Source organism: Clarias gariepinus, chromosome 4, assembly GCF_024256425.1.
Source record: "Clarias gariepinus isolate MV-2021 ecotype Netherlands chromosome 4, CGAR_prim_01v2, whole genome shotgun sequence".
Lineage (NCBI taxonomy): Eukaryota > Metazoa > Chordata > Actinopteri > Siluriformes > Clariidae > Clarias > Clarias gariepinus.
The window spans coordinates 6,578,948-6,606,470 of record NC_071103.1 but is presented as its reverse complement, the minus strand read 5'-3'; the positions used below and the strand labels follow the sequence as shown (position 1 = coordinate 6,606,470).

General features: G+C 37.3%; 3 protein-coding genes across 3 annotated transcripts in view; 1 reads left to right on the top strand and 2 right to left on the bottom strand.

The window, feature by feature from the left end:
• dnah5l (dynein, axonemal, heavy chain 5 like) overlaps positions 1 to 2,133 on the top strand; it is an 87,194-nt gene extending 85,061 nt beyond the window's left edge. The window contains exons 76-79 of the mRNA XM_053494473.1: positions 348 to 480; positions 578 to 786; positions 1,098 to 1,319; positions 1,555 to 2,133. Coding sequence (XP_053350448.1) covers positions 348 to 480; positions 578 to 786; positions 1,098 to 1,319; positions 1,555 to 1,776 — 786 coding nt within the window. The 3' untranslated portion in view covers positions 1,777 to 2,133. The remainder of the gene's footprint in view (positions 1 to 347; positions 481 to 577; positions 787 to 1,097; positions 1,320 to 1,554) is intronic.
• A 59-nt stretch (positions 2,134 to 2,192) lies between these two features.
• Positions 2,193 to 5,453, bottom strand: cavin4b (caveolae associated protein 4b). The gene is made up of 2 exons (XM_053494474.1): positions 4,776 to 5,453; positions 2,193 to 3,240 (listed from the first exon to the last, which is right to left on the bottom strand). The coding sequence occupies exons 1-2, from the start codon at positions 5,139 to 5,141 to the stop codon at positions 2,674 to 2,676; spliced, it is 933 nt and encodes a 310-aa protein (XP_053350449.1). The 5' UTR covers positions 5,142 to 5,453; the 3' UTR covers positions 2,193 to 2,673.
• Positions 5,454 to 12,636: 7,183 nt separating this feature from the next.
• tmeff1b (transmembrane protein with EGF-like and two follistatin-like domains 1b) overlaps positions 12,637 to 27,523 on the bottom strand; it is a 29,094-nt gene continuing 14,207 nt past the window's right edge. The window contains exons 4-10 of the mRNA XM_053494727.1: positions 25,557 to 25,583; positions 18,129 to 18,228; positions 16,869 to 17,017; positions 15,376 to 15,426; positions 15,083 to 15,197; positions 14,775 to 14,936; positions 12,637 to 13,290 (exon numbers count right to left, since the gene is read on the bottom strand). Of these exons, the coding sequence (XP_053350702.1) occupies positions 13,206 to 13,290; positions 14,775 to 14,936; positions 15,083 to 15,197; positions 15,376 to 15,426; positions 16,869 to 17,017; positions 18,129 to 18,228; positions 25,557 to 25,583 (689 nt within the window). The 3' untranslated portion in view covers positions 12,637 to 13,205. The remainder of the gene's footprint in view (positions 13,291 to 14,774; positions 14,937 to 15,082; positions 15,198 to 15,375; positions 15,427 to 16,868; positions 17,018 to 18,128; positions 18,229 to 25,556; positions 25,584 to 27,523) is intronic.

The following is a 27,523-nucleotide window of genomic DNA, read 5'->3' as shown; positions in this document are numbered from 1 at the left end:
TGTGTCTGTTTGTCTTTATTTGTCTTTTTGATCATTTTAGCAGTATGCCTCACTGGTTATTTAAAACAGATTACAGTATCAGCAATAAAATATATTTGATTAATTCTGTACACACACACACATACACACACACACACACACACACACACACACACACACACACACACACAAAATGTTAGGTATAGTTAGTTATGACTGAATTATCTACATCATGAATTTTTACATGGATAATGCTCTGCCTAAACCTAATCCTAACCCACCCTGAACACCGACGTGCAAAAATCCAGGGATTAGTGTGCATGAAGTAAAATAAAAACCCATAGCTGGTTTTATATTTTCACATGCAGGTGAGGAAACATTTGCAGAAAATGGGACTGTTCCAACCGATGACCATATTTTTGCGTCAGGAGATAGACAGAATGCAGCACATCATAGGCTGTGTGCGTAGCACTCTCACCGACCTTAAATATGCTATTGATGGTGAGTCAATCAAATTTTACATTTATAAATGACATCTAAATTCAATATGGCTTTATACTTATGTTTTGAGCGGTTATTTGCTTTCTGTGAATAAAAGGCACAATAGTCATGTCTGAAGATCTTCAAGATGCTCTAGACAGCATGTATGATGCTCGTGTTCCAAAGCTGTGGCAGAGAATTTCGTGGGAATCAGCCACGCTTGGTTTCTGGTATACTGAGCTTCTTGAACGAAACCAGCAATTTCATAGCTGGACATTTGGAAGCCGTCCCCATCAGTTTTGGCTAACAGGATTTTTCAATCCCCAGGTATAGGTTAATAAATAATTTTTAATAATCAATTTATATTTTCCATTGGGTGAGGACATACTGTATACTGTAGCTACAGCTTTGCTATAAGGGATAGCTTTAATTGAACCTTATTAAAATTACCAATGATTATCCAGATCATGATAACTGAATACTAAAATCTGAATTTAGTAACTACTTCTAGTAACGATTACTCACAAACAACAGGGTAAGCTTTTCCTTAGAGTAGAATAAACACATTTCATATTGCATGTATCGTTGTTTCAATTTATTGTACAACTGAGTGATTCAGATCCTTTATTTCATATAAGGGCTTCTTAACAGCTATGCGGCAAGAGACAACCCGTGCAAACCTGGCTAAAGGTTGGGCCCTGGACACTGTTGTGCTGCTCAATAACGTAACAAGACTGATGAGGGAGGATGTGACGGGTCCACCCCCGGGAGATACAGGAGGGGTCTATATATATGGACTCTTCCTGGATGGTGCAGGGTGGGACAAACGGAACAGCAGGCTGGCAGAATCATCTCCTAAGGTATGCTTTGAACAATTTAGTGCGGAATCTCTGGTGCGAACGCAGCAGCACATACTGTAAAAGTGATTAACCAAATTTTTTTTCTGTATGGAGCTGTCTAACCTCTGCTGGATTGAAATCACATTATTCCAGTTGGGACGTGTTAAATAGTGATCGTTTTTCAGTATTTGTAAAAAAAAAAAAAAATTAAGTTTCCTGTATGAGACTTTCTATTTTTTTTTTTATTGGGTGGCAGGTTCTCTTTACCCCTATGCCAGTGGTGCATGTCTACGCCGTCAGCAATGTCAATATGGCGGAAATCAAGCGACCTCAAGGCACCAGCTTGTACACCTGTCCAGTTTATAGGAAGCCCAAGCGCACTGACCTCAACTTCATATTCAATGTGTTTCTCCAAAGCATACAGAACCCAGACCACTGGACACTAAGGGGTGTGGCCTTACTTTGTGACTGCAAATAATCTGTTAATCTTTTATTTTTTTTTCTTCCTTTTTTCACTTTTGGGCCAAAACACTTAAATGTTTTTTCTTTTGGTAGAAAAGCTTTAACATACATAATGTGTTCTGAAGTAAAATCCAATACTACACTGTTTTGTAGAATTATGTGCTATACATGTTGTTCCACTTGAAATTTAGGTTGTTTTGTGTTGCTATTTGTTATTTGACCAATTCTTTTTTTTTTTATTAATTTTTAAATTTAAGTCTATTTTAATCAACTTGTTTGCACTTTTGTTTGTTTCTTTGTTTAGATATATTTAGTTTAAAATTCATCCTTGGCATAACACAACAAAAATAAAATATTTCCCCCCAGTCTACATCTGTATTACTTTTTATTTATTTATTTATTTATTTATAAGAGTTCTTAGAAACCACTGGATTGATTTGACTTTGTTTATTTCAAATTGCTAGATGAGATCATCAAGGTTAATAAAAGTACAATGCTGTAGCACATTACACATAAATAACACATACATAATGCTGCATGCAAAATCTTAAATAACATTTTATAATCTAATATTTAAACACTAGAGTGGGTTAGGAATAATCTCACTCACATTTGTTCTGACTTTATTCCTGCTAAATCATTAAACATCCATTATTAATCCAAGTGAGAGAGAGAGTGTAAAAATAGCTAAAAACGATATTTATGTCAAGTGACTTCCCTTATTCATTCCTTCAAGGTTACCAACCAGCCATAATATTTTGGCACGAGGCCTGCTAGGTCTGTGTGACTGGCCCGAGTTTTGACCACCGGGTGCTAGACTTGTGTCCATCAATAGCCTTCCGATCAGGAACTGTAAATTTCTTAAACATGACTCAAACCTCCAGATATTTCTCCAATTCCACTGACTTGTCATTTATGAAAGCTCCTTCATGTCATACATTGGCACTTCTGGCTCAGCTCCTTTGCCTGCTTCTGCTCCTTCCTTCTTTGGTGTGGGCTCTGTGTAAGCTACATGTGGAGTGGGTTTGCGCCCCTTGGGTGGTGGAATGGGCGCCACAACCTCTGTCGTACCCTCAGCCCCTTCCTGACCCTCAGCCACAGTCCTCTCCTTTTTCAGGTTTAACTTTGCTGGGACGTTCTTGGTTATGGTTTCCTTCAGGCGTTCACCTGACTGGCGGATCTTCTCACGGCGCTCAGCTGGAACAATGCGCTCACCTAGTTTGTTAACCTTGGTTCCCAGATTCTCCTTGGTCTTGGTCATGTTCTCACGGGAAAAGGTATTCTTCAGACTCTCGATGCGCTTCAGGCCAGTCTTCTTCAACTTGGCTGCTGTGGAGTCAGCTTCTTCAACAACCATGTATTCCTCATCTGAGTCAGGATATACGATCTCGGGTTCAGTTGGGTCCACAGATTCCCCACCACCTGCTGCTCCTTTTGGAGTTTCCTTTTTGCCTGCTACTGCTGGGACCTCAGAATCACCCTGGGGAAAGTTAGCGTATTTATTTTAGTGTAACTTAAATTGTCACTTTATTAAAATATAGAATGTGTCCAATACATTTAGTTTTTTTATGTTTTTTTTAGGCTTGCACCAATTTCAAACATCTCATTTTCTCTAATTAATCAAAAGTGTTAACATTTTTTAAAGAAGCTAATAAATTATGCTTGATATTAGACTAGCCCAGCGCTGATCAGTAATTACGGATGGGCTCAGTGCAGCAACCTAGAATGACTCACAGCTGATAGCACTATATTAGGACATGTCTTCACAGACTAACCTCTCAGAATAACCCTGCACAAGTATGTCAGCTGTTGCCTGCATGTAGCACTGCCTAAGACCACAGATTATATTTTTTTTTAAAAATTTATTACAAAACAACGATTACTCATTTTATCTTTGTCTGGGATTTGCGAAAATGTCAGCTAAAAATTTCCTAAAATATGCACAATAAAAGATGATGTATAAAACTCGCAGGTGTTACTAATGTAAATGTTGTTTATAATGGGTACTATTATTAATTATTGCATAAATAAATATAATTTTGCTTGCCTACTTATATACGTATAGCAAACCTAAGATAAGTCATGTATTTTAAATTCAAATTCAAATTCAAATTTTATTTGTCACATACACAAACATACACAGTACGAAATGTAGTGAAATGCATTATACAGTGGAAGCTAATTTTATATTTTTGTATTTACGTGGTTTGAAATTATTTTAGGATAATTCTCAATAATCAAACTATTAATACTATTATGAAAAATATATATTTATGTGAAATGTGGTATGTGTAACCGAATTTAGAAATATCAAAACTAGTCTGCATATTTTGGCAGGAAGAATTAAATCCTGCGTAATAATGAAATAATACTTAAACAGTAATCTTTATTGTAAATCTGTTTGTTACCAGTTTGAGAAATATAATCCTGAATATCACATGTTACCTTCAGAAATGTATGTATTATATATTCCTTTAATTTTATGGAGTATTTCTAGAATATTAATGACTTAAACACTGCCAATATTGATGATATGTTATTTATACTATCAGTATATCATTAATAATTAATTGCAGTAATTAAGTAGCTGAAATATCTACTTATTATTAAGTTAATTTTATTAAGTATAATTATTTAATAAATATTTAAAATATCATTATTAGTACATAAGTTACATTTTTGGTAATATATATATATATATATATATATATATATATATATATATATATATATTATTTTTTTTATATTTAAATATAAAATATTTTATATTTAAACATCTAAATGTAAACAACTAAATGAATTCAATTAATTTAAGGAATAATCAAAAACTAGTAAAGACAATGGAAATTTATATATATATATATATATATATATATATATTTTTTTTTTTTGGGTTATTTTCCATGATGTTACTCTACTTAATGTTCTTTCCCAGCTGCAACATGCTATTTTTACAATAGGAACCCCTACTGAATAATTCAGAGATGGTCATTAGTAAGACTTCACATTCCTTACCTGGTATATTACCACACGGAACTTGTTTTTTTGGAGCAGCTCACTCTGCGTTTCCTCTACCTTCTTGACACGTACATTTTGCTTTTCCACACGGACCCGGACATCCTTAATGTGGCAGCTAACTTTTCGGGTTTTCTCCAATAGCTTTTCCACCGTACCACTGGTACTGGTGTGCTCCTTGGTCAACTTCACTACATCTTCCTGGATGGTCTTTACAGTGTTCTCCAACTCCAGCTGTCTCTCTTCCATGCGCTGCTGGCAGGCCTGTACATTGTCAATGAGCCCAGCCACACGTTCCAGTAGGGTAAGAATATTCAAGGCATTGGGCTCATCTATAGCAGCCCCAAGTCCCAGTTTTTCTGCCATGCCTACTGTACCTGGACCAAGTCTGAGCTCCTACCTTGAAGAGTAGAGACCAGGATTAAGGGTCCTCAGGTAGAAATGTTGCCGCTAGCCTCAAGGTTAGTGTAAGGCAGTGTTTCATTTGCTTTCAGAAAACCTAGATGACACACTAGGGTGAGACACACTCCTCCAGCAACAGTTTAACTGGACTATTGGAAAGAAAACTGGGAAAGCTCCACCCCACAGAACTCCAAGGGGCTCAAAGGGCAGACAACAGACCACGCTAAGCCAAAGAGAGACAGATAGCAAGTGAGAAAGACCCAGAAGAGCCAGGCAGGGAGGGTACCGAGCCAGTGGCACAAGTATTCAGTTATATTTATATCTGGTAAGGTGACACTCTGACATTTAAAGACGTGTAAGAGAGACCGGGACATGTTGTCACTCTTTTCACTTTTTCTGGGGCCCGATATATTACAATAAAATATAAGTAACACAGAATGAATGAACAATGTCTCGGGTTGTTCTACTTCTTATGGCTTTTTCTTAACTGTTTCTTTTAATTGGTATTAAAATCTAAGAATGCATGAATCAAAAAAGCAATGAGCCTAAAAGTCAGGGGTGGCTCTTAAAGTGTGTGTACTGTACACAAGGTACTGTATGCTTAGCAAATATATATATTGTTAGATTAATAATATACTGTGTATGACATACACTGTATGGCCAAATGTTTGTTAACAGCTGAACTCTAATATAGTATGTAGTCATATAATAAAAAAATTTTCATGCTATATAAAAAGTTTTTTTGTAAAATAAAAATTTATATTTGCAAAATGAAAAATGACAGAGCAATGTTCGGATTGCCTGCTTCATGTCTGGCCTCCCAGGCACTCCTTTGTCTTAAACATGATGAAATGGCTTAGAGTGAGGTCAGGTCTGTACTGGGATGTTCCACTACTCATGTATTTTCCGAGACGATAAAAAGTTTTGCCAGGTTGGCTTATATCAGAGCGTTGTCAGTTGGGCTTAAAATGAAATGAAACATTAAAGAACAGGTTGATTAAACCCCACCAAACCTTTAGAGGGCTCTCCACTGCAGTTTGATGTCCCACTAGCACCCCCTCCATGCCTGAATGCCCAGTGGACATTTAAGGGCCAAAGTGATGTCTTGCCTTTTCATCCTTTTGCTTTATCAGCAGAATATTGATTGCATCTCTTTCCTGAGCATTGATTTTCAGAGCTTGCAATGTCTTCGCGTTACTGATACTTTGCATTTTTCCCTTGTCACAGAACTTGACTTGACTGATCATCTTTTGTATCTTTCAAGGTCTGATGTTTCGTCAATGGAATGATGGTGCTTCCAGTCAAGGCTTAGGCTGTCAGGAATCTTAGGATATTGGATTGCAGGATATTGCAAGGATGAGCAATCGTTGTGTAAAATAGAACTCATTGTGTTTAAGATTTGCTGGTTTTCATCCATATGTGCCACAGATTGGTGGGATGTATTGCCCTGACTTTTGTCATTGACAATCTACAACCGATTTTGAAGTTTTTATCATTAAATAATTATTCCATTGGCATGGTGAAGGCCAATAAGGATGGTGCATTTATTCAATATGACACTTTAAACGGTGGCTTATTAGCATAAAAAAAGCAGTTCTAGACCATGATTCTTGCTGGAGGACAAAAAAATCACAGAAAATAGCTATTAACCTTTTGTGCCTTCAGTGTTTGCTTGAACAGCGCAGCAACTTTTGATATAATTATACAAAAAATGACCAAAAAAAGACTAAGCAAGGTAATCAGTGCTTACTTTGAAATTGAATCTCATTGCAGCCAAGAGAAGATATTCCTGCCCAAGGGAAGGAATTGTGACCCTGTTTCATGCCAAGAGGCTGTCCAAATGTCTAAAAATACATCACCAACTGCAGCCTATTATTAACCTTATGAGGACCTATTCTAAATCTTTATTTTTACACAGTCCAGGAGGACCTATTTTACAACTTTTATTTTTACATAGTGCATGTGTCAGACAACAACTGGTTCCTGGTCGACTGGAAGTGAAACAAGTGCAGATTTGTTCCCCTCACCACATCAGATGTTCCCCTTTCAGGATTCACTAATAATGTTATTTTTAGGTATTACATAGTAAGAATGAGAATATAAACTATCAAATAATATTGGCCTGTGCAAATGCAAGTATACAAACAAACTTAATAAACACATCCAATGCAAATCTCCCTTTCCACTACACCCCAAAGGTGCTCAAGGATGCTCTTCAGCAAAACTCAGTTGTAACAAGAATTTATTTGAATTACTGTTGAGTTTCTAACAGCTCAAACCGGTCTGGTCATCCTCCTCTGACCCCTGGCATCAAAAAGGTTTTTTTCCCCCCAGAATACTGCTCCTAACTGCATATTTTCTCTTTTTCAAACCATTTTCTGTCGATAAAATGCTAAAGTTTTCTGTATACCCTAGAGATGGTTGTGTGTGAAAATCCCAGCAGATCAGCAGTTTTGAAAAGTCTCAAGATGTGTGCTTGTATCTGGAACCATGATATAAACAGCAGATCTCTTAAGTTTTTAAAGAATCAAACTTGTTTGTCGACCACTGCGATCTTGGTAATGTTAAGATCTTGAACTCTTTGTCATACTCCTCAGACCATTCTCAAACCATTTTTGCAATGTGCAAGGGTGTATTATCCTGCTCCAAAAGGCTACTACCATCAGGGAATACCGTCTCTATCGGAGTTAGCATTATGTTTTTCAGCAATTTCAGCTACAGAAGATCTTCTATAGGATCGGACTACACGAGCCAGCCCAGATGCATTTGTAATAAGAGAGATTAACGTTATGCCTGAGTGGTGTTACCTTGATACATATATTATTATTTGACACCAAAAAAAATTTATTAATAATAATAGTTATTATTATTATTATAAAAATAATACTTATTCATATTCTTTGCTCAAAATAGAAATGCAATGATATCACTTTAAGATTTTTTTATTTAATAACTTTATGTTTACTGAATATGTCAACTTTATTGAAACAGTTGGTTATTTTGATGTATTTTATAAGAGACATTTTAGATTGATAAGAGGACAAACCCCATGCAGTTTAGTTCACAGTGACACTTTATGCTGAATATAAAAACAAATAAAATAGATTGTAGAAATTTGTTATAATTTCCATTCAAAATAACCAGGTCTGTGAATTCCGGAGCAAGGATAGTATTTTATTATTACTATGCAGAAAGAGTGATTCATTCAAATGGGGGAGAAAAAAAAAACGTTTTACTGTTTTTCCTTTACATTTAAACTGTCAATCAATTGTACCGAGCCGAGACAAGTTTAATCTCATAAATATAAAATGCTCACTTGCTCACAATGAATGATTGACTGTTATGCTGTAATTGGTTTGATCTCAAGGTTGTCGTTTTTTTCCCCTCTAAGAGGTGTGCAAAAGTTTGGGCACCCTAAGAGTTCCAGAGTTTCAGAGTTTTGTTTTTTTACAAGGTTTCAGACTTTAATCAGCTCACTAGATCTGATGCATGGCAACAGCTGTCATTAGTAAATGCCAATTTTAAAGCTTTACAAATACTTTGACTCGACAAACTTTGTGCACCCACTTACGGACACTCAACAACCATGGGTTCCTCTAAGCAGCTGTGCAAGACTCTGAAAATGAAAGTTATTGATGCCCACAATGCAGGAGAAGGCTACAAGAAGATAGCAAAGCGTTGTCAGCGTGCAGTTTCCACAGTGAGAAATGTAATTAAGAGATGGCAGTTCAGGGGAACTGTGGAAGTCAAGATGAGATCTGGATGACGAATAAAACTTTTGGAGAGAACTGCTCGTGTGCTGGTCAGAATGACAAATCAAAACCCCCATGTGACTGCAAAAAACCTGCAGGAAGATTTAGCAGACTCAGGAGTGGTGGTGCACCGTTCAACAAGACCTTCATGGAAGAGTCAGCAGAAGAAAACCTTACCTGCGTCCCCATCATGAAATCCAACATCAAAAGTATGCAACAGAACATCTACAGAAGCCTGATGCATTTTTTTAAACAAGTGCTGTGGACTGATGAAGTTAAAATAAAACTCTTTAGCCACAATCAGCAAAGGCATGTTTGGAGAAAAAAAAGGAGCAGCATTTCATGAAAAGAACACCTTGCCAACTTTTAAGCATGAGGGTGGATCTACAGTATCATGCTTTGGGGTTGTGTTGCAGCCAGTGGCACAGGAAACATTGCATGGGTGGAGGGAAGAATGGATTCCACTAAATACCAGCAAATTCTGGAAGCAAACATCACACCATCTGTAAAAAGGCTGAAAAGAGGATGGCTTCTACAACAGGACAATGATCCTAAACATACAAACATACCGTTTACAGGCACACTTGGCCCCGGGACCAGTTGATTTTTGTCTGTGAGCATGCAATGAATATAATATAATCGTTTTGTAGTAGAAGAAATTTCACAATTTTAGTTTTTACATTGTTACATTTCTGAACTAAAAAAACAGACACAATTCCTTTCCACTCTCAGTGCCCCAAAGCATCTCTAAAAGCCCAGGGTGACAGATTAACCCTGCTTTTAGGAAAAGGTGCTGTTTAACGGTTTAACAGAACTACAGAAGGTTACAGCAGTTATATCACACGAAATACCCCATGCTCTTCATGAAAAAAATAGAATAAAATAAGATTGTGTCTGATGGAAAAAAAAAAAACCCCGAAAGAAATCGATTGTAATTAGTGTTTTCCCTTTTTTATTTGCACACATGTATGTGGGCTCTCACTCACTCATTTATTATCTATACCGCTTTATACTGTATACAGTGTTTCCTGGAACCTGTCCCAGGAGACGTACGGCCCGAGGTGGGTTACTCCCTGAACAGGGTGCCAATCCTTCACAGGGCGCACACACACATACACTCATTCACACATTTGGGAGCACCAATTAGCCTAATTTGCATGTCATTGGACTGTGAAACTGGAGTACCCGAAGGAAACCCACTAAGCATGGGGAGAACATGCAAACTCCATGTGCACAGACCCCATGATGGGAATCAATCCCAGTCCCTTAAGGTGCAAGGCTACAGTGCTATCCACTACACCACCGTGCCACCTATGTATGTTTGCTCGCTAGCTAAAGTAAGCCTTTATTCCCTGATTAGTCTCAGTAAGAAGTTGTTTTCCTACATCCCAATAATCCTTTGTGTACTTGTCACATTGTGCATGTGGAAAGGTTTTTCACATTTTAAAAGTATGTTAACAATTCAAACGTGTACCCTCATCTGTGCAGAAGGCATTCAGGTGTCCCTTCCACTTCTGTTTTCCCAACTTCTGCGTCCTCCTCTCCTGTCTTTGTGTGGTGTGGTGAGAAAGTCTGGGCTGGTCTGGTCTGTTGGCATTCTAATTACCCCTTGCTGCTAAATTAACCCCACTCATGGCAGTTAACCCCACTCATGGTAGCAGTTATAGTAGTGAAAGTGTCCTGATTGAGCAGAAAGAGGGATGGGGATCGTAGCATTGGCTGGGGAGGCCTTGCTGTGCTCATTAATGTAGACTCCTTCCCAGAGACAGCCCAAGACCAAAAGGGAAGTAGGACAAGTTCTGAAGTTGGTTCTGGAGATGTGTTAAACCTATTTACATAGGTTTGTTCTTAATTATTTGAATAACACCAGTCTGTGGACTGAGTTCACTAATAAGAGGTCACCAGATCTGGTACTGGGGATGGAAGGCTGACAGATACATGCACCTGACTTTTCTCTCCCCTTTGTTTCACAGTGTTTGTTGGGGTGTACTGATCAATGTTTAAATTCACAAGTACAAGAATAAAGACCTGGGTACTGGTGGCTCAGTGGTAATCTTCTCACATCCCACCCAGAAGGCCAGGGTTCAATTCCCAGTGAATTCCCTAACCCAGCCACTGGATGGCGACCCCAGGCCCCGATACAATGAGAGGGAACTGAGTGAGGAATGGTATCCACTATGTGGATTGGATGGTCCACTATGGGAACTCCTTGATGTAAGCGGCTGATAAGAATAAAAATGGACTCACCTGTGTAAATCTTCCTTCCCAACAGTTATCCTGTCACACTCTGATAAAAACATTGAAGGCGAGGGTGACTAAATTTCTTTAAAACCGCATTCGGATTCAAATTAAAGTACTACTATAAATTAGATCGTAATTACTCTATAATTAGTAGAGTATACGAGGCCCGGGGGAGAGTTGTGCAGAGTGGTGTGAAAGCAAGTGCAAAGGCAACAGGATGGAACTGTGAGCACATACAGTAGAGATAAATCCATCTAAGCTACTAACAGTGTAACTATTATAGTCACTTTTCTTCACGTTAAGTTGCAATGTAATGCATCCAGGTAACACTTCCGTTACTCACAGTAAGCCGTGCAGTGCAGGGTTTCTAAACTAAGGCTGAACTCCCCTGGATTTGTAGCGGCAGTGCAGCGAGCATTGGAAAAATTATTAAAACTATTGAAACTGGCAAAAAGGTTAAAAAATTGCCCCGACATGATCAGGGAATTGTACTAAGACATTGGACCATACAGTTACATGCAAGCGGAGTTAAGGCGAGCGGAATAAGTCCCAGTATACAAGCACGGGATGGGAATCAACGTATTGACCAAAGTATATCGACTCTGCTATGATGGATGATGATATGCCAACTTTCAGCTTGTTAGTATTGGACATTTTTCTGGCTGACCCATTACGTTATAGATCAAGTAATCGACACAAATTAGTAAGCGGCAAACTGGTAACATGCAGAATGGAGAAAACATTCACTTTTGTGGATTGTAATTGTGAAGCATGCGCAGCGCACTAAGGCCATTTTCTGTACAATTTCATGCAGCAGTAGGTTAACTCCCAACCACAGTATCTGAGTGTTGGTCCGACTTTCCTTTTAGTCTGAAGTTCAATTTATTTTAAAATTATAAATGTAGTCTACTGGCCTGTAATACAGCTGGGGGTGGTGGGGTTTTTTTGGGAGGCGGGTTAAAAACAGAATGAACACAAACTTTTAATTTCTGTATACAAATCATGCACAAACAAACTGTTTGTTTGAATTAAAAAAAAAAAGTTTAAACCAAAAAAAAAAACTTTATTTTGCATCCACAAGCATGCACAAATGATGCACAAACACCCTGCCACAAACACTTTCTGCCAAAGCGAGAGCCAAGGCTGGGTCAAACCCTGGTGCATGGTATGTTTGAAGCGACCTACTTCAAAATTTACGTAGTAAAACAACAAATCCTGGCCATATACAGTGTGTTGAGCAAGGGTGCACATATTAAACTCAGGGGTCACTAACAGTAATAACTCCTGTGCAAAATGTTTATCAACTTTGTTGTTATCAACTTATCAACTGTTTAAGATCTCCACGGGTGCTAGAAGCAAATATTTTGGTAGGAAGGCTTCCACTGAAATTACAGGCTATGAAGTCCTGGATCGGGTAAAATATCTGCCTTCGTGGACCTGAGCTGATACACACGACAATAGACAAGTCAGAAGACAATTTATTTAATATCTACATCACTTGACACAGTTTCATGCGATATGCAGTGTCTAGAGTTAAATTAAGGATAATTTTATCAAGGACGCCACCAATAAAATTACAAATTAAAATCTACACACATTTTAACATTGCAACATTAACTAGTCATCCATCCACACTGCATTCAATTGTCTGGAATTACCTTTTAAAAACTGCTGCCGCTTTGTCATACATAACCAACTCCATTTGGTGTTCAGCTGCGCTCACCAAAATAAACACATTCAGTGAACAAAGTGTACAGCATCTGTACCAAAATCATTTCACAAACACGTAATAAAAATAAGTAACGGGGGGAAAATGTAGACAAAGAAAAGCTGGCTTTCGTGGTTTAGTTGGCAGTGGTTCGTACTGTCAACAAGCTCCTTAAATGTCCAGAAGGAAATGAACAATAAGGCACCGAAAATAAACATATCGTCCACAGATAAGCGTCAAATAAAAACAAAAGGTACTCTAAAATGCAATCCACATGGTACAAAAGATATAAAAGCAAAAAAAAAAAAAAAAATCAAATAAAACAGGCTACATCATCCTGGACGAGGTGTCTGATGAGAAATGACCCAAGTTTTGCTTTTGTCGACGTCCTCGGTTATTCTTAGGGCATTTCCTGTTGGGAGAAATTTTGCAGGGGAGATTATTTGCCACTTATGGGACGTGCTTTAGATTATTCACCTTTCACTTGATTTAATCCATTGCAAATTTTAAACAGATGAAAATAATACAATAATACAGTTAGTCACCTAGTGAACCAGTGTAACGATATATTTCAGGATAAAAACTTTAAAGCATTTATTTAAGTCCCTCTGGATAAGTGCGTCTGCCAAATATCGAAATAAAATTGTAATACTGTTTTAGCCCAATCCAGGTAGAGTATCATTCATTAGTTCATTTTTTGATGTAAAGCCAAAAATAGTTTTTTTTTTTAAAGGAATGGTTATGACTATAACCTTTGTTCCCTAAGTGAGAGAATGAGGTACAAGTATGTGATATCTGAAGTCACCTATATTCACTCCGTAAAGGCAGTCAAACCCGTTGTGACGTAGGTGTACTTTGTGCCTCTACCTACAAGCCATCGTCACCACAGTTGACTCAGTTCGACAGCCGCTCTTCACCAAGCTAAGCTGAGAGGTGGGCCAGCCATGTGTTGTACCTCATTCCTCTTCCTCAGGGAACAGAGGTTGCTGACCAGCGCTGTAGGAGAGCTCATGGTCCTCTGACCCCTCGGAATACTCCATTTGGTCTGCCCAGCTAAGAGCGGGGACTTCTGCCGAAACCCCTCGTCAGCAGACACAGACGAAGCTGGCGACAAAGCGCACATGACTCGGGCTGAGCTAGTGCTCTCCTAGCATGGAGAATTCGGGCACGCTTCGTGCTGGTCCTTCTCGTTCAAAAGAGAAGCCGCACTTCTGAGGACGGGGGCGAACAGCAGACTTCTTCTTTACCACATTAGCTTCCATGCTCATACTAGCTAGCACCGTTAGCATGGCTAAACAGAAGCCAACCAGACTGAGATGTCGCTAATGCTCTAACTGACAGTGAACTTCAAGTCAGCGCTCTGCGGGTAGACGACTCACCATATGAGGCTGTTGTCGCTAACACCAACCGGAACAGTTACGCTGATTTTACGTTCAGTCTTATAATGTAAAATGTAGCGTTGACTAGCAGCACCTAGAAAACTCTACGGAGAAGGTGTTCACAGCGAAGTGAAGAACGTAAGAACTGAGAGTCAACCGTGGTGTCGATGGCTTACAGTATATAGGCGGGGCTACACCTACATCAGCACGGGTTTGACTGCTTTTGCGGAACGAATGCAGGTGACTTCAGCCATCCTGAGAGAGGGTGTGATATCCCATGGGTTATGTGTCGTACCAAGTGAATCGACTGAAAGGGAACCACTTGTTTCTTTAATATTTGTTTCCAAAATTATATTATATTATATTACCTTTAGGTTTTGCAAACAAATTCTAAAAAAAAAGAAGTGTTTTTCTTGTTTGTTTTTTATATTCAGTATATAAAAACAAATGAATAACACAGATTATGTTGCAGGCCTTGACTATGATGCGTATGATGAGCTTTTCAGGGGTCACTAACCTGGTGATGCACATAACGACGGCCACAATGACGGCTATCTGCACTGCTCCGATTATAGCAGCTATGAGTACGTAGTGCAGTTTCTGACCGCTGGGCACCACATACAGTATGTTAAAATCAGCAACTTCCTCACACCGTGGTCCTGTGTACCCAGAATCGCACCTGAAATAAAAGAGGGTCATACAATAAAGATCTGACGTTTGACAGACACACAGACAGACACAAGCAATATTATACTGTATGTTTTGATGTAACTGGATCAGGACATCTTAGCAAAGTTAAATCCAAAATCTGAACAAAACGCCTACCGACAAGAGGAATGTCCAAATTTGTATTCACAGTGGCCATGAACACAAAAGTTGTCGTCTGTGCAGGGAACTGGCATCCAGCCGTATCCTTTCCCTTCTCCTGGATCTGCTGTGCCTATAACATTTAGAGTTTTCTTTTTAAAATGACACATTTCACTTTGTATATAATGTAGAATCATTCAAAGATAAAAAGAATATTTATTTTACTAGTTGTTGACCAGTTCTTACTTTTATTAAAATCACTCCCAACAAAAACTGAAACAACAGAATTTAGAAAAATTGAATTTGTTTACCAAAAAGATCAGGCTTGTAAGGCAATCCATCATCAATTTTCTTTCCCTTATCTAAAACAAGAGAAACTATTGTTTAAAAAATCCTAAAAACATTTAGCATTATTACAAACTGTAAATATGTGTTGCAAGCAAATTTTAATGTTGTAAAAAATATTCTGCCTGGAAAAGGAATGTTATGTTCAGGTCTTTGAGCCATCAGAGTTTGTGTTTTCTCTGGTTTATAATTATTAGCCTAACATTATGTCAAGCATGTTATAATTCATATAATGTCATGCAGTAGTACATTTACAGTACACAGAGACTCACAGACGCAGTTTAAAACTGGGTTACAGTGTGGTGTTTGATATTTGATGGGGCTTCTCGTTTGGCATGGGCTGAAAATCCTTTAAAAGCTTTACACCTCATTCGTGAATTTAAGGGCGAATTTGTGAATTGTATTAATTTTTTATTTGTGTAATTTTTTATTTGTATGTATGTATTTATTTAAATAAAGAATTACTTAGAAAAATGACACACATTCCAATGTTTCCCATTAATTTTGGAGTGCTGATATTGAAGAGGTCTTTGTTATTTTAGCAGCATCTGTCTGCATGAGAACTGCATCTACTGTACAAGTGCATTACATAGTAGGACTGATTTGGAGAGGCCAAGGAATGTTGTTGTTGGTCTTTCAGCTGCTCCCGGCAAGGGGTCGCCACAGCGGAATATCCAGTCCGCACTACAACTTTGCACAGGTTTTACGCCGGATGCCGTTCCTGACGCAACCCTCCCATTTTATCCGGGCTTGGGACCGGCACTGCATCCAGTGGCTGGGGTTTTTGGGCACTGGCTGGGAATCGAACCCAGGCCTTCCGCATGGCAGACGAGACACCTACCACTGAGCCACCAGTGCCCTCAGGCCAAGGAATGTATTCAATAATTGTATTATCAACGCCACTTATAATACTGTATGACAATTACTGTAAATGTCAATGACAATCTGACAGCTGTTGTAATAACTTACACAAAAAAAAAAAAAATCTGACTGTATAGACAGACATACGGACATACAGACAGACACACGGACTGAGAAACAGCCAGACTGACATTTTTCCGTGGCTGCTTTCAGGTCCTTTAATGTATGAAACGTTTTTTTTTTTTTTTTTTGTGTAAGTTATTACAACAGCTGTCAGATTGTCATTGACATTTACAGTAATTGTCATACGAACTGTGGAAGCAAGGGCGTGGGATCTGGTAACAAAACTGTACACCTTATACTGTAAGGAAGGAATAAAGGTTGGAAATAAATTGTAACAGATTTATTCCAACCTTAAATTTTGGTTTGGAAAACCAAAAAGTCCTTTTCCTGTCAACGCAGAGTACTTGCGCTAGTTTATAATATAAAGCAAGCAAAGTTTCAGTAGATTCAGTCCCAGAAAAAAGGCTGCATCTTTGGCTTTACAGTGTGTATTAATGCTGTGACATCATAACTAGGCCATCAACCATGATCCTACCTGGGCATCTTCCTAGATGTTTAACATCAATCTGTTCCTGTTTCAGACATGAAGCTTCCCGTACAAGGCAAGGGTTGTTGTAGGAGTTTCCATCTGTACCACACACTGGATTCTCATTATGCCCACTGCAGTCAATTTTACATGAACACCTGGCAAACAATAGAAAACTGTTAGTGTATAAATCTTTGTTTCTGGACCTGATAATCCCAACAGAAGACACAATTCTTCAGTTCATTTCCAAATCATTCTCATTCAGTAATACAACCACTGCCACACCTGAAGAAAGCGCACTGGGATTAAGAGATTGGAATGAAACAAACAACACTAACCAACTCTTGTAAAAAAATTATTGTTGTGTTCAAGTTTCACCAGAATTTAAGATTTCCTCATCCTCTATTCCCCAATTTCTCAAGGCTCACACGAGCGGATGGAGCGGATAGTCCTCTGAGTATCCTCTTTCGTTACGCCGCTCCCAACGGTGAAATGGGTAAGCAAAATGGGCAAGCATAAGGATATGATCAACTGTGACATGAGCCAAATTGTGAGGGTTTTTCAATATTAAGCGACCTATGGTAATGACGTCTACCAGTGTTTCCAATGTACACCTCTGCCCTATTGTCTAAGTCTTTGTGTTTCCCAAAGTGTATATGAATATTCAACCTTGTGTTTGAAGTTTTTGTTAATGACAGTTTGTGACTTGCACATACAGTACGTATCTCCTCTTTCTGCCAGATACTATAACGTAATCCAGTCTAGCAACATTTTACCACATGGGTTCAGAACAGAGAGCACCAGCCATTATTTCTGACATGAGCATTATAAATCTGTCTAACATTTGAGCCGAGTCCATCACAAGCCTAACCTGATCCCATCCTGATCCATTATCTGCATGCATTAAATCTTATATAATAATCTATATAATCCATAATTTATCAAATAGAAAATGGAGGTACACAATGTTATAAACAAATGTGATTTTGTTTTTTCCAAAAAGTTAACATTTGCCACAAAGGCAAAACTACCGAAGCTCCCATCATCACTAGAAATGCATTTCTCAATGCAAAAATATAGACCACAAAAGTACCATAGTACAATATACTTTACAAAATAGACATTTCTTCAAGATTAATAATAAAACATAAAAAATACAACAAATAAATAAATACAATAACTGGATGAAAATATTTTATATGGACTAATGAAGGTGAATATTTTACTGAAAAAGACACAGAATCCCTTATAAATAATTCAGATACTTACGAGTCCTCATCCTCTGAATCCTCATCACATTCAGCACCGTATTTGCAGTTGCTACATTTAGTGAGTTTCTTGCTTGAATCTGTACCAGATCCTTCGTCATCTACAAAACATTAGGAAACACACAACCTTAAGTAGGTATTCATATCAAGCACTTGGTCAATAAGGCTAAAAAAAAAGATTAGTCGTAGTAGTGGGTGGTATGACTTTTTGTCAGGAGACTTCTTTTCAAAACGGGGCAGATGATCCAATCATTAAGTGAACAGACGTACTGGAACAATTTAAATGAAGGTAAATAACACTTAATGTTTAGTTGTTTTGAGCACATGTCCTAATCTATAGGAGACTGAAAGAAAAAACCCTAAGAATGTATATATCTTGTATGTATAATTTCGACCCTGTGTTGATCTGCTTGTGTGATGCTGTGACCGAATAATCTGGCTGGACAGACATAGATACAGAAAGAATGGCACCTGTAGCTTTTGTTTACACCCCGCCGGGACACAAAAACTCTTATGTTTTGTCATAAGTCTGGAACAATTTGTTTATTGTTTTCATTTTTCATTTGCTATATTTATTAGATTGCCCTGTTTCTGTGAGCAGGGGACTCAGTTGTACAGTTCTCCCTCGCTCCCTCACTGTCTGCCATCAGTGCAGTCCTCGGTCACATTTATCAGTCTAGTGTTAATTAAGTACATCCTGTTTTTTTCCCCGGGTCGACGGGCGGGTGTTAGGGTGGGTCGGGTTGTCTCTCTTAGTGCGGCAGTAAGGGAATGAATAATGCATGACCTGTTCATCACTACACAATGCTCTTAATTACAATGAACCTTTTCCTTTCCTTTTTTACCATGCTGATAATTTTTGCAACTGGGGAAAAATATCTCAGCTTTTTTCACTTACTGTGATTGTTGTCTATTTAAGTGTTGGCGTTGTATCTAGCAAACAAGGACTTGCTTCCATGTTTGCTAGATACAAACCAAAACCTGCCATTTTTACTTGCTTAAGAAACTCCTAAACCTCTTAAAATTATTTCTTAATACTTTTGCATTGCAAGCTCTTTTTTTTAAGAGTAGGATCTTATACTTTGCTAGTATTTTTTTACTTTTTCTTGTTCAGGGGAATTTTTGAAAAACTAAAATTTTTCCTAGAATTCTTTTTTTTTATGAATACAACCCATAATCTTTTTTTAATTTTGTCAATTTAACATTAGACCTATTAAGACGGTGAATCACATAAAAATGAATAATGTTTTAGACATACAGTATTGATGGCGTGTGCATGCTTTGAATTGCCTTAGACCACAATTATTTCCAATATCATCTTCAAAGTTACTTTTCAAGGTATCCAATTCTCCCTGCCTACTAATGCTGAGGAGGAAAAAAGATTTCGCCTATAATACCTTTAGCATCTAATTGCAGCTTAATCGCTGAACCCAGAAGGCATTGGGTAAGGCAGGCAGGACTGGAGCCAGATTCTGATTTGCAAATATCTATAGAAGTGTGAATTGGGAATATCAACTCATTCATCTGTCTGTTCAAGTGATGCAAAGTTGTCATCCATATATGGTTTGTATAATGAGGAAATACATTACTTTATTCATGTCAATCAAAGTGGGATTTAACGGCTGATTCTTTGATACTCGGGCTGCAAGTGAAAGGCCATTAAGGGAGAAGTCTAACCTGAATTGATGCCAAATCATAAGTGTGTACGACAAGGTTTGATGTGAAATTAGACTTAGAGAGGCATCCGTGTTTCCTAAGCTACTATTTGTAATGTGGTTAGGGAGGGGGTTTGGGTGGATGCCTTCTCCATCATTACCAGATGAATCATATTTTAGCCAACATAGCACTGATCCAAAATTATTACTGATGAACATAAGAAGTTACAGTAGTTAATGCCATCACACCCAAGGTTGCCTTTTATTCTAGATAAAGATTAAGATTTGACTGTTTAAGTTAAGAAAAGATGTAGTTAAAAAGATTAAGCGGGCCTTAAAAGACATACACAAGATGGATACAGACCAGGTCCTTATTGTATTGATCATCCCACCTAATGAAAACGATAAAGTGCCCCAGCATTCAAAGTCTTAGTTTCTGATGCAGCGGATGCTGATTACTGGTTTTAAAAAGATCTTTAAATTTATGGGTAATACATACCCGCAGATATCTGAATTTCTTGTGGTTAATCCTAAAAGGGACTGAGGAGATAAGATCTCTTAAAAGGGCAGTGCCAATTACCATTTAATTCACCCTTCTGATGATTGACATTATAGCCTGAATGTCTACAAATTCCTTGAGCTTCTCCAATAGTTAGAAAAGGCTTGATGCTGAAACAGATATATTATCTATAGAGCAACAGATATTATGTATCACCTACATATGATGACATAATTAAATATATCCCTTTGAATTTTATCAGATCCTCTCAAGGCTGAAAAGGGGACATGGGTCCTTAACTTGTGCCATGTCTGATCTCAAAAAACTCTCTCTTTGGTGAAATTTTTTGGTGAATACAGTGGTCATTGGGACGGAAAACAAAACCCTAATTCATGATATGAATTTGGGTCCAGAACTAATTTTTTTTAATGTGCAAAAAGAAAATCCTAAATCATCTGATCGAACACATTTTACGCACTGAATGACACAATGATTTCTTGGGTTTGGGAATAGTGGGTCCACATAAAATATTCATAATTCATTTAAAAGCCATCAAATGTTTTACAAAATCATAATGATGTTTTAAAATCCCATTTTGTAATGTGTGATGACTGACAGGTGGATTGTCTCCATTCTATGAGTCAGGATTTTTGCGAGAATTTTAGCATCTGTGCTTAAAAGAGACTGAGTGATGCAAGTTGCATTCCATACGGTTTTTCTTAAATTTTACTGTAATACCTTTTTGATGCATACTAGGATGTAAGACTGATAAGAGCATCAGTGCAGTTCGGGGGAAAAACACTTCTGCTGGATATCTATATGAGCCTACAGATTTGCTGATCTTTATTTTTAAGCTCCCTGTTCTAGCTCCAGAGCTGATGTCAGGATCTATAGTTTTTTTTATATACTAAATTCTCAAAGTCATATAGATCATTAGATATACCAGACACATGCAGTGATTGGTAAAAGCTACAAAAACATGAATTGATTTGTAGGTTAATCCATGTCTTCCAAATAGGTGGCACGGTGGCACAGTGGTTAGCGCTGTCACCTTATACCTCCACGGTCTGAGTTCGATTCCCACCTCGGGTCTGTGTGCATGGAATTAACGTATTCTCCCTGTGCTTTGTGGGTTTTCTCCCACTCTCCAAAGACATGCAGATTAGGCTAATTAGCTTTCCAAAATTGCCTTTAGTGTGTAAGCCAGTGTGTATGTGCTCTGCGATGGATTTGCACCCCGTCCAGTGTGTAACCCGCCTCAAGTCTCCTGAGACACAGGATAAAGCGCTATAGACGATGTGTGAGTGAGTGGCTCTCAATAAAATTTCACATGCATTTTACAATTATTAACCTTAGCGCAGACCTTTTGACACCACTGATCATATTATTTTCCCTGTAGACTCCACTAAATGGTCTTTCACCACAGTACCTACGCAAGCAGCTTCTAATATTTAATGACTCCATACAGACAACCTGAAGATCATGACAAGATTACAAGGGATGTTATTACACACAATCCATAAAGATGGCAATGGACGTCCTTTCTTATAGCTTATGGACTGCAATTGTAGGGCCAATAAAAAATTTAGTTCAATGCAACAGAGGCCAAATTAAAACCGTATTAAATTCAGAAATGATCTGTACTTAAAAGTTGGCCAAAAGTTTTTGTTTACACAGTTGCACTTTTTCATAATTAAAATAAAGCTGTAATTTTTTTTAAATATAATTTCATAAACTGAATTGGCAAATCGTGTTGGTAACTTGCCAATAAATAAGTATAACTCATACAATCCACTTTTCAACCTTTTCCTCAAACATTTTCGCTTAAAAATACTTATTTTACAAATTGTAATTTCTGTGCAATTTACTCAATTTGGCAATTTACTCAATTTTTTTCATACTTAAAAACCTGTAAGAAATATAAATGCATGAGATACATCAAAGATCAAATATTAGTGCTATTGAGTTGGACTTTTGTCTTGTCTTCAGCCAGGTGAATTCAAATAAATGGAGAAAATTACGCAGCTCCAGTAGTTAAAGCTACATTGTACTCCATCGGTATGAATATGCATACTGTTATTGTTATGTATTCATAAATAAATACAATGTAGTATTTTACTCCATTCAGGTGGCAAACAGATCTGATACGTACAGACTATGTGGTGTGTATGTCCTATAATGTTTTAACCAAAATCTCCTTCTCATATCCCGTTCAATCGTTCACGACTGCTGCTGTCAGTCAACTGGACACGTGACAACTTGGGATACGTTTAAAATAGCATTCCAGTCATAATTAATTTTTTCCAGTTGAAAACGAAGGGAGTAAGTGTACCTTTTTCTGCTCTGAAAAACAACTCACTATTTACAGTAATATAACATTTTCCTTATTTCAAAAAGTTATTCCATCATCTTCAATGTGGAAATCCATATGTTTGCATCTCAGCCTAAGCCCTGTTTCTCAGTCTTTTTCTTTATCTAAAGTAGTTATGACCTTCAAATTGATTTTTTTTCTGTTTTTATCTTTTTGCGGTTTTGTAACTAGGCAAATAAAAGTACTGACCCGAAGTGTAGTTCTGTAGAGCAAACCTTCTTATTTCCCCCATACTGACTTTTACTAGGCAGCGAGTCCTTATACAGGCACAGTTAACTCCAGGTTTGCTCTACAGAAATACACTTCGGGATCATGAATCCATGTAAAAGCTAAATACATATTTTAAATATTTGTAAATTAAAAGTATACGATACAGACTGTAGGCTGAATTATATATTTAGGGTATATATAACTATATAAGACTAATAGTGAAATTTTTTTTTATGGATATTTTGGGGGGGGGGAAAGCCCTAAGAAAATCCATTACCCCAGTACAACTACCAGAATTTATTTCACTGACTTTATCAAATATTCAGGGAAAAACAAAAATAATAAACTTAGTGCCAATATCAAATCTCTGTTCTATCCCGGGATCAGTCCTTAACTAAGTTGTAAGGGGTTTTGCAAACTCTCCCATGCTCATGTGGGATTCCTCCAGGATGAATGTGTGTGTAATTCATTTCTATGCATTCCGTCCATGTTTCATCATATTTTACCATGTTTGGTGCAAGAGTTTGATTTATTATGTAAACAACAACCATTTATGCAGCAAAGTACAAATAATATTTCACAAAAACACAGCATCTGATAGAAAATAGAAAAAAAATATTATTTTGTGCATCTCTCTCTAGCTTTATACTGAATTTCTTTTCTCCGCTACCAAATAAGAACTTTTCACCGACTGCAGTAATTACTTTAACCTAGGAAATGCTGCATGAAGAAAATGCATACAAGTCCAGGGAAACAAGTCCAGGTTTTTTTTTTGTCTGTGTTTTTTTTTTTTTTTTGTGCTTTAGTCAAGACACAGCACCATGGGTACTAAGAACATTAACATGGACGGTAGCAAGGAAGAAAAGGAAGCCACTTTCAGTTTGGTTTTTAAAGCAGTGGCAAGAGGAATGAAAAATTAAGGTTAAGTGCAGTTTAAGTCTATTTAATTCATATTTTACTTTATTTGCATGTCTTTTCTAAATGTTGTAATCACAACATTTAGAAAAGACATGCAAATAAAGTATAATATGAAAAAAATAAAAAATATATATTTTAGTATATATTAGTAAAATATTTCAATGTGCAAAAATATAATTATAGTGTTGGACACTGGTAATGTTGGTACTATTTTTGAGTGGCTGGGACGGATTATCTTCAATTTCATTATTGGGAAAATGCGTTTCTCTCCTCCAGGTTTGATTGAATTTACATGACACGGTTCCACTCCGAGTTTAACCCTAAAATGGGAGGTTAGCGTCTGGTAGGGCATTTGGTGTTAAAACTTGTGCTAAGTTGTATACAAATCATATAGTCTGCTGTGGCGACCCCTTAATCTAAGGAGCGGAATGACTGATACACTATGTTGCACAAGACTTATGTTTTGTTCCTAATTGTTAAAAAAATTAAATAAATAGTTTGCAAGAATAACATCATGTGAAAAAACATGACCAAAACCAGATAACAAGGAAAACTGTGAAAGTTCAGAGAAAGAAACAGGTAATAAAGCAGTAAGAAAACAGATGCAACAACACGGTAAAACAGTCTTTTGCAACTGAGGAAAACAAGCTTGAGTTCAAAACAATTAGAGTGCAGATGAGAACACCAGAACTCAATACCGGACATGAACAGAAGCCAAGAAGTAAGACACTTCGTACAAAACATAAAAAGTCTGCTGAGGGTAACCCTGGCATTAAGAAGAAAAAAAACATTTGTTTATTTTACTAGTTACATTTATTTTCTTTCGTATTTCTTTTTATTAATATTTATTCCTTATATATAGTTTTTATTTTCTTTTTAAGGTCACTGACAGTCGTATGACTGTGTATGTGACAAATAAAATTTGAATTTGAATTTGAAGACCACACAGTACATAACAGAATGTTTTTATAATGCAATATTTCAAATTTGCCCTGTCATGGATTGGCACCTGTCCAGGGTGTACCCTGCCTCATGCCCTAAACCCCATGGGATAGGCTCCAGCCCCCCGCGACCCTGAATACAGGATAAAGCGGTATAGAAGATGAGTGAGTGAGTGAATATTTTGAATTTTTATATATTTCCCGCTAACTATTTAAACATATAATAAAACTGTACAGTTGGTATGTCTGTACATTAAAGATATTTGAAAAAAAAAATCATTTGGAGGGGACGCAAAATGAGTAATATAACACATCAAGGTGGTTTTTGGAATTGTTGTCTGTCTGTTTGTTTGTGCACGCATCACGTGAAAACTACTGAAGGAATTTTTATGTGGTTTTCACAGGTGTATTTGGCCGAGCTTGAGGTCACATACAGGCTTTGTTTCATCACAATGGGAAGTAAGAATATGCAAATTCGAAATTTAAATAAAAACCGACCTTATATCATAAAAAATAAAATAAACAATCAACCTTGTAAAAAACATTAGTTCATGTCAAAATTCAACAGATGACCCTGTAAATGTTTTTAAACGCGCTGATGTGTGTGCAATTCGCTAGTCGCAGGCACATCTGGTCTCTAATAAACACACTGATACTGTAAGAATGTGAAACTGTACCATAATTTACATTTCTGGCCACACCACCCACTACATATTTTTCTGGGTATGCTTCTGACAGTAGCTTAGATTTTAGGCATAAACAAGAAGGCTTTATCAATGAAACTAAAAGATTAGAGAGAAAAAATAAAATAAATAATAAAATTCATTTTTCTTACCTCCATCCCCAGACCCTGAGCTGCTATCTGCGAACGAAAGAAAACAGTTAGGGTTAGCAGCGTTCTGTACTCTCTTACATGCACAATACAAATGCGTTAATAGATAAATACAACTTTATATGTATTTTAAATAGACAACTTTACCATGAAGTTCACTAACAAACAAGATTTCAATTGATGATTTTTTTAGGTTTTATTACTTTATTAAATTCATTTTTTTTCCATTTGTAAAAATATCGTTTGTTAAGGAGCCATTAAGAGCACACAGAAATTCCTGTGCACCTTTTCAGGCAAAAAAACCCCTTAAAATCACCCAACAGGAAGAAGTTTAGTGTTAATCTTACAGTTAAGACTTTTAAGCGGATCATAAAAATGTCCACCAAGAGAGCTAAGTGTAACTGAATCAGCCCCACAGACTTAGTTTTTTTATTTGGTAATTTGCATAATCTGCAACATTTGATAATTTGTTTTTGGAATTTGTATGGAATAGTATTCTTACAATTCTGTCATCAATCTAAAGAATGGGCAATAATTAAATTGCTTTAAAACATCGTAATCATCATCATCATTATCTTCATCATCATCATCATTATTATTAGAGCTGTGAATCAAATTTAGACTATTGTTTCAATTAAGCTTGATTTTTGGGTATTCTGGGCATTAACCTATATAATAGCACTAATGCTTACAGTCCGATCTGACTACTTTAACTGCATTTCTAACAGGTTTTGGAGTCTTAAAAACTATTTAAAATACCCTTTTAACCATTAAAATGGTGTGGGGTTTTACTGATTGTTTAGGATTGCATAGATTGAATCTTATTTTTTCTGCCAAATTTTCTGCTCCACACTCCATTCTAGTAATTGTCTAGCTCTTCTTTTTTTCTGATAGCTAAAGCAAATGTCATAGTGTCATGGTGGCTTAGTGGTTAGCACCCCGTCCAGGGTGTACCCTGCGTTATGCACTCTCCTGGGACAGGCTCCAGGCCCCCTGTGACCCCGTGCACTGTGGTATAGACGGTGAGTGGGTGAATCAGATGTCCAATCAGGAGCTCCATTCAAAATGACCTCAGCATTAAAAACTGGTTGACCCCCCCATATGTATGGCTCTCTTCATGTCATTCCATAGCATCTCTATTGGATTGAGATCTGGAGTGGAGTGTCACTGCGCTCCTTTGCAAACTTCATGTGTGCATCAATGTTCTTTTTAAGTAAGTAGTGGCCCCATTGTGAAGTTCTGCCATGAACAGCCTCCTTCTTCAATGTTTTACGTAATGTAGAATCATGAACACAGATGTTAGCCAGTTCCTATAATGCCTTTAAACCTTGGGCTGTCACTCTGGGTGGTTTCTTTACCTCATTGATGATTCTTTGATGTACTTTTTGGGTTTTTATGGTTGTTCTCAATAAAGACAGAAGAGATCAACTCTTGACTTAGATGAAGATCAGATCACATTTTTCTGCATATACACACATGCATATAATAATATACTGTTTATAGCAAGACACATAGCATAGAGCCAAAAAATACACTTTGCATGCATCAGCCCCTGCTGCTTTGTGTACTGCATTATCTTGTAGAATGCCACCTTGAAAAACACTTGAGACAGCAAAGACACCAGTCGCAGGACGTTCTGAACTCTAACCAAGCATATCCACTCAGATTTACCTACAAAATATCCCAACCTTCAGCCGACCAGCTTTCAGCGCACGTTTCGCACAGCTAGTATTGTGCTGTTGTGATAAAATTTCACAAGTATTTTGACGTATGGTTTAATTATTGTTCTGTGGTTAAGACGGTTAAGGAGTGTGTTAAGACAGCTTACACCCTACAGGTAGCCACCTGCAGGTATCGCTGGGGGTCCAAGAATTAAGTGTTTAGAATGATTATTATAAGCGGGGGGTTATTATATAATTAACTATGATTAACTATAATCAACAGGTCTGGCCAAATACAAGTGAATCTTA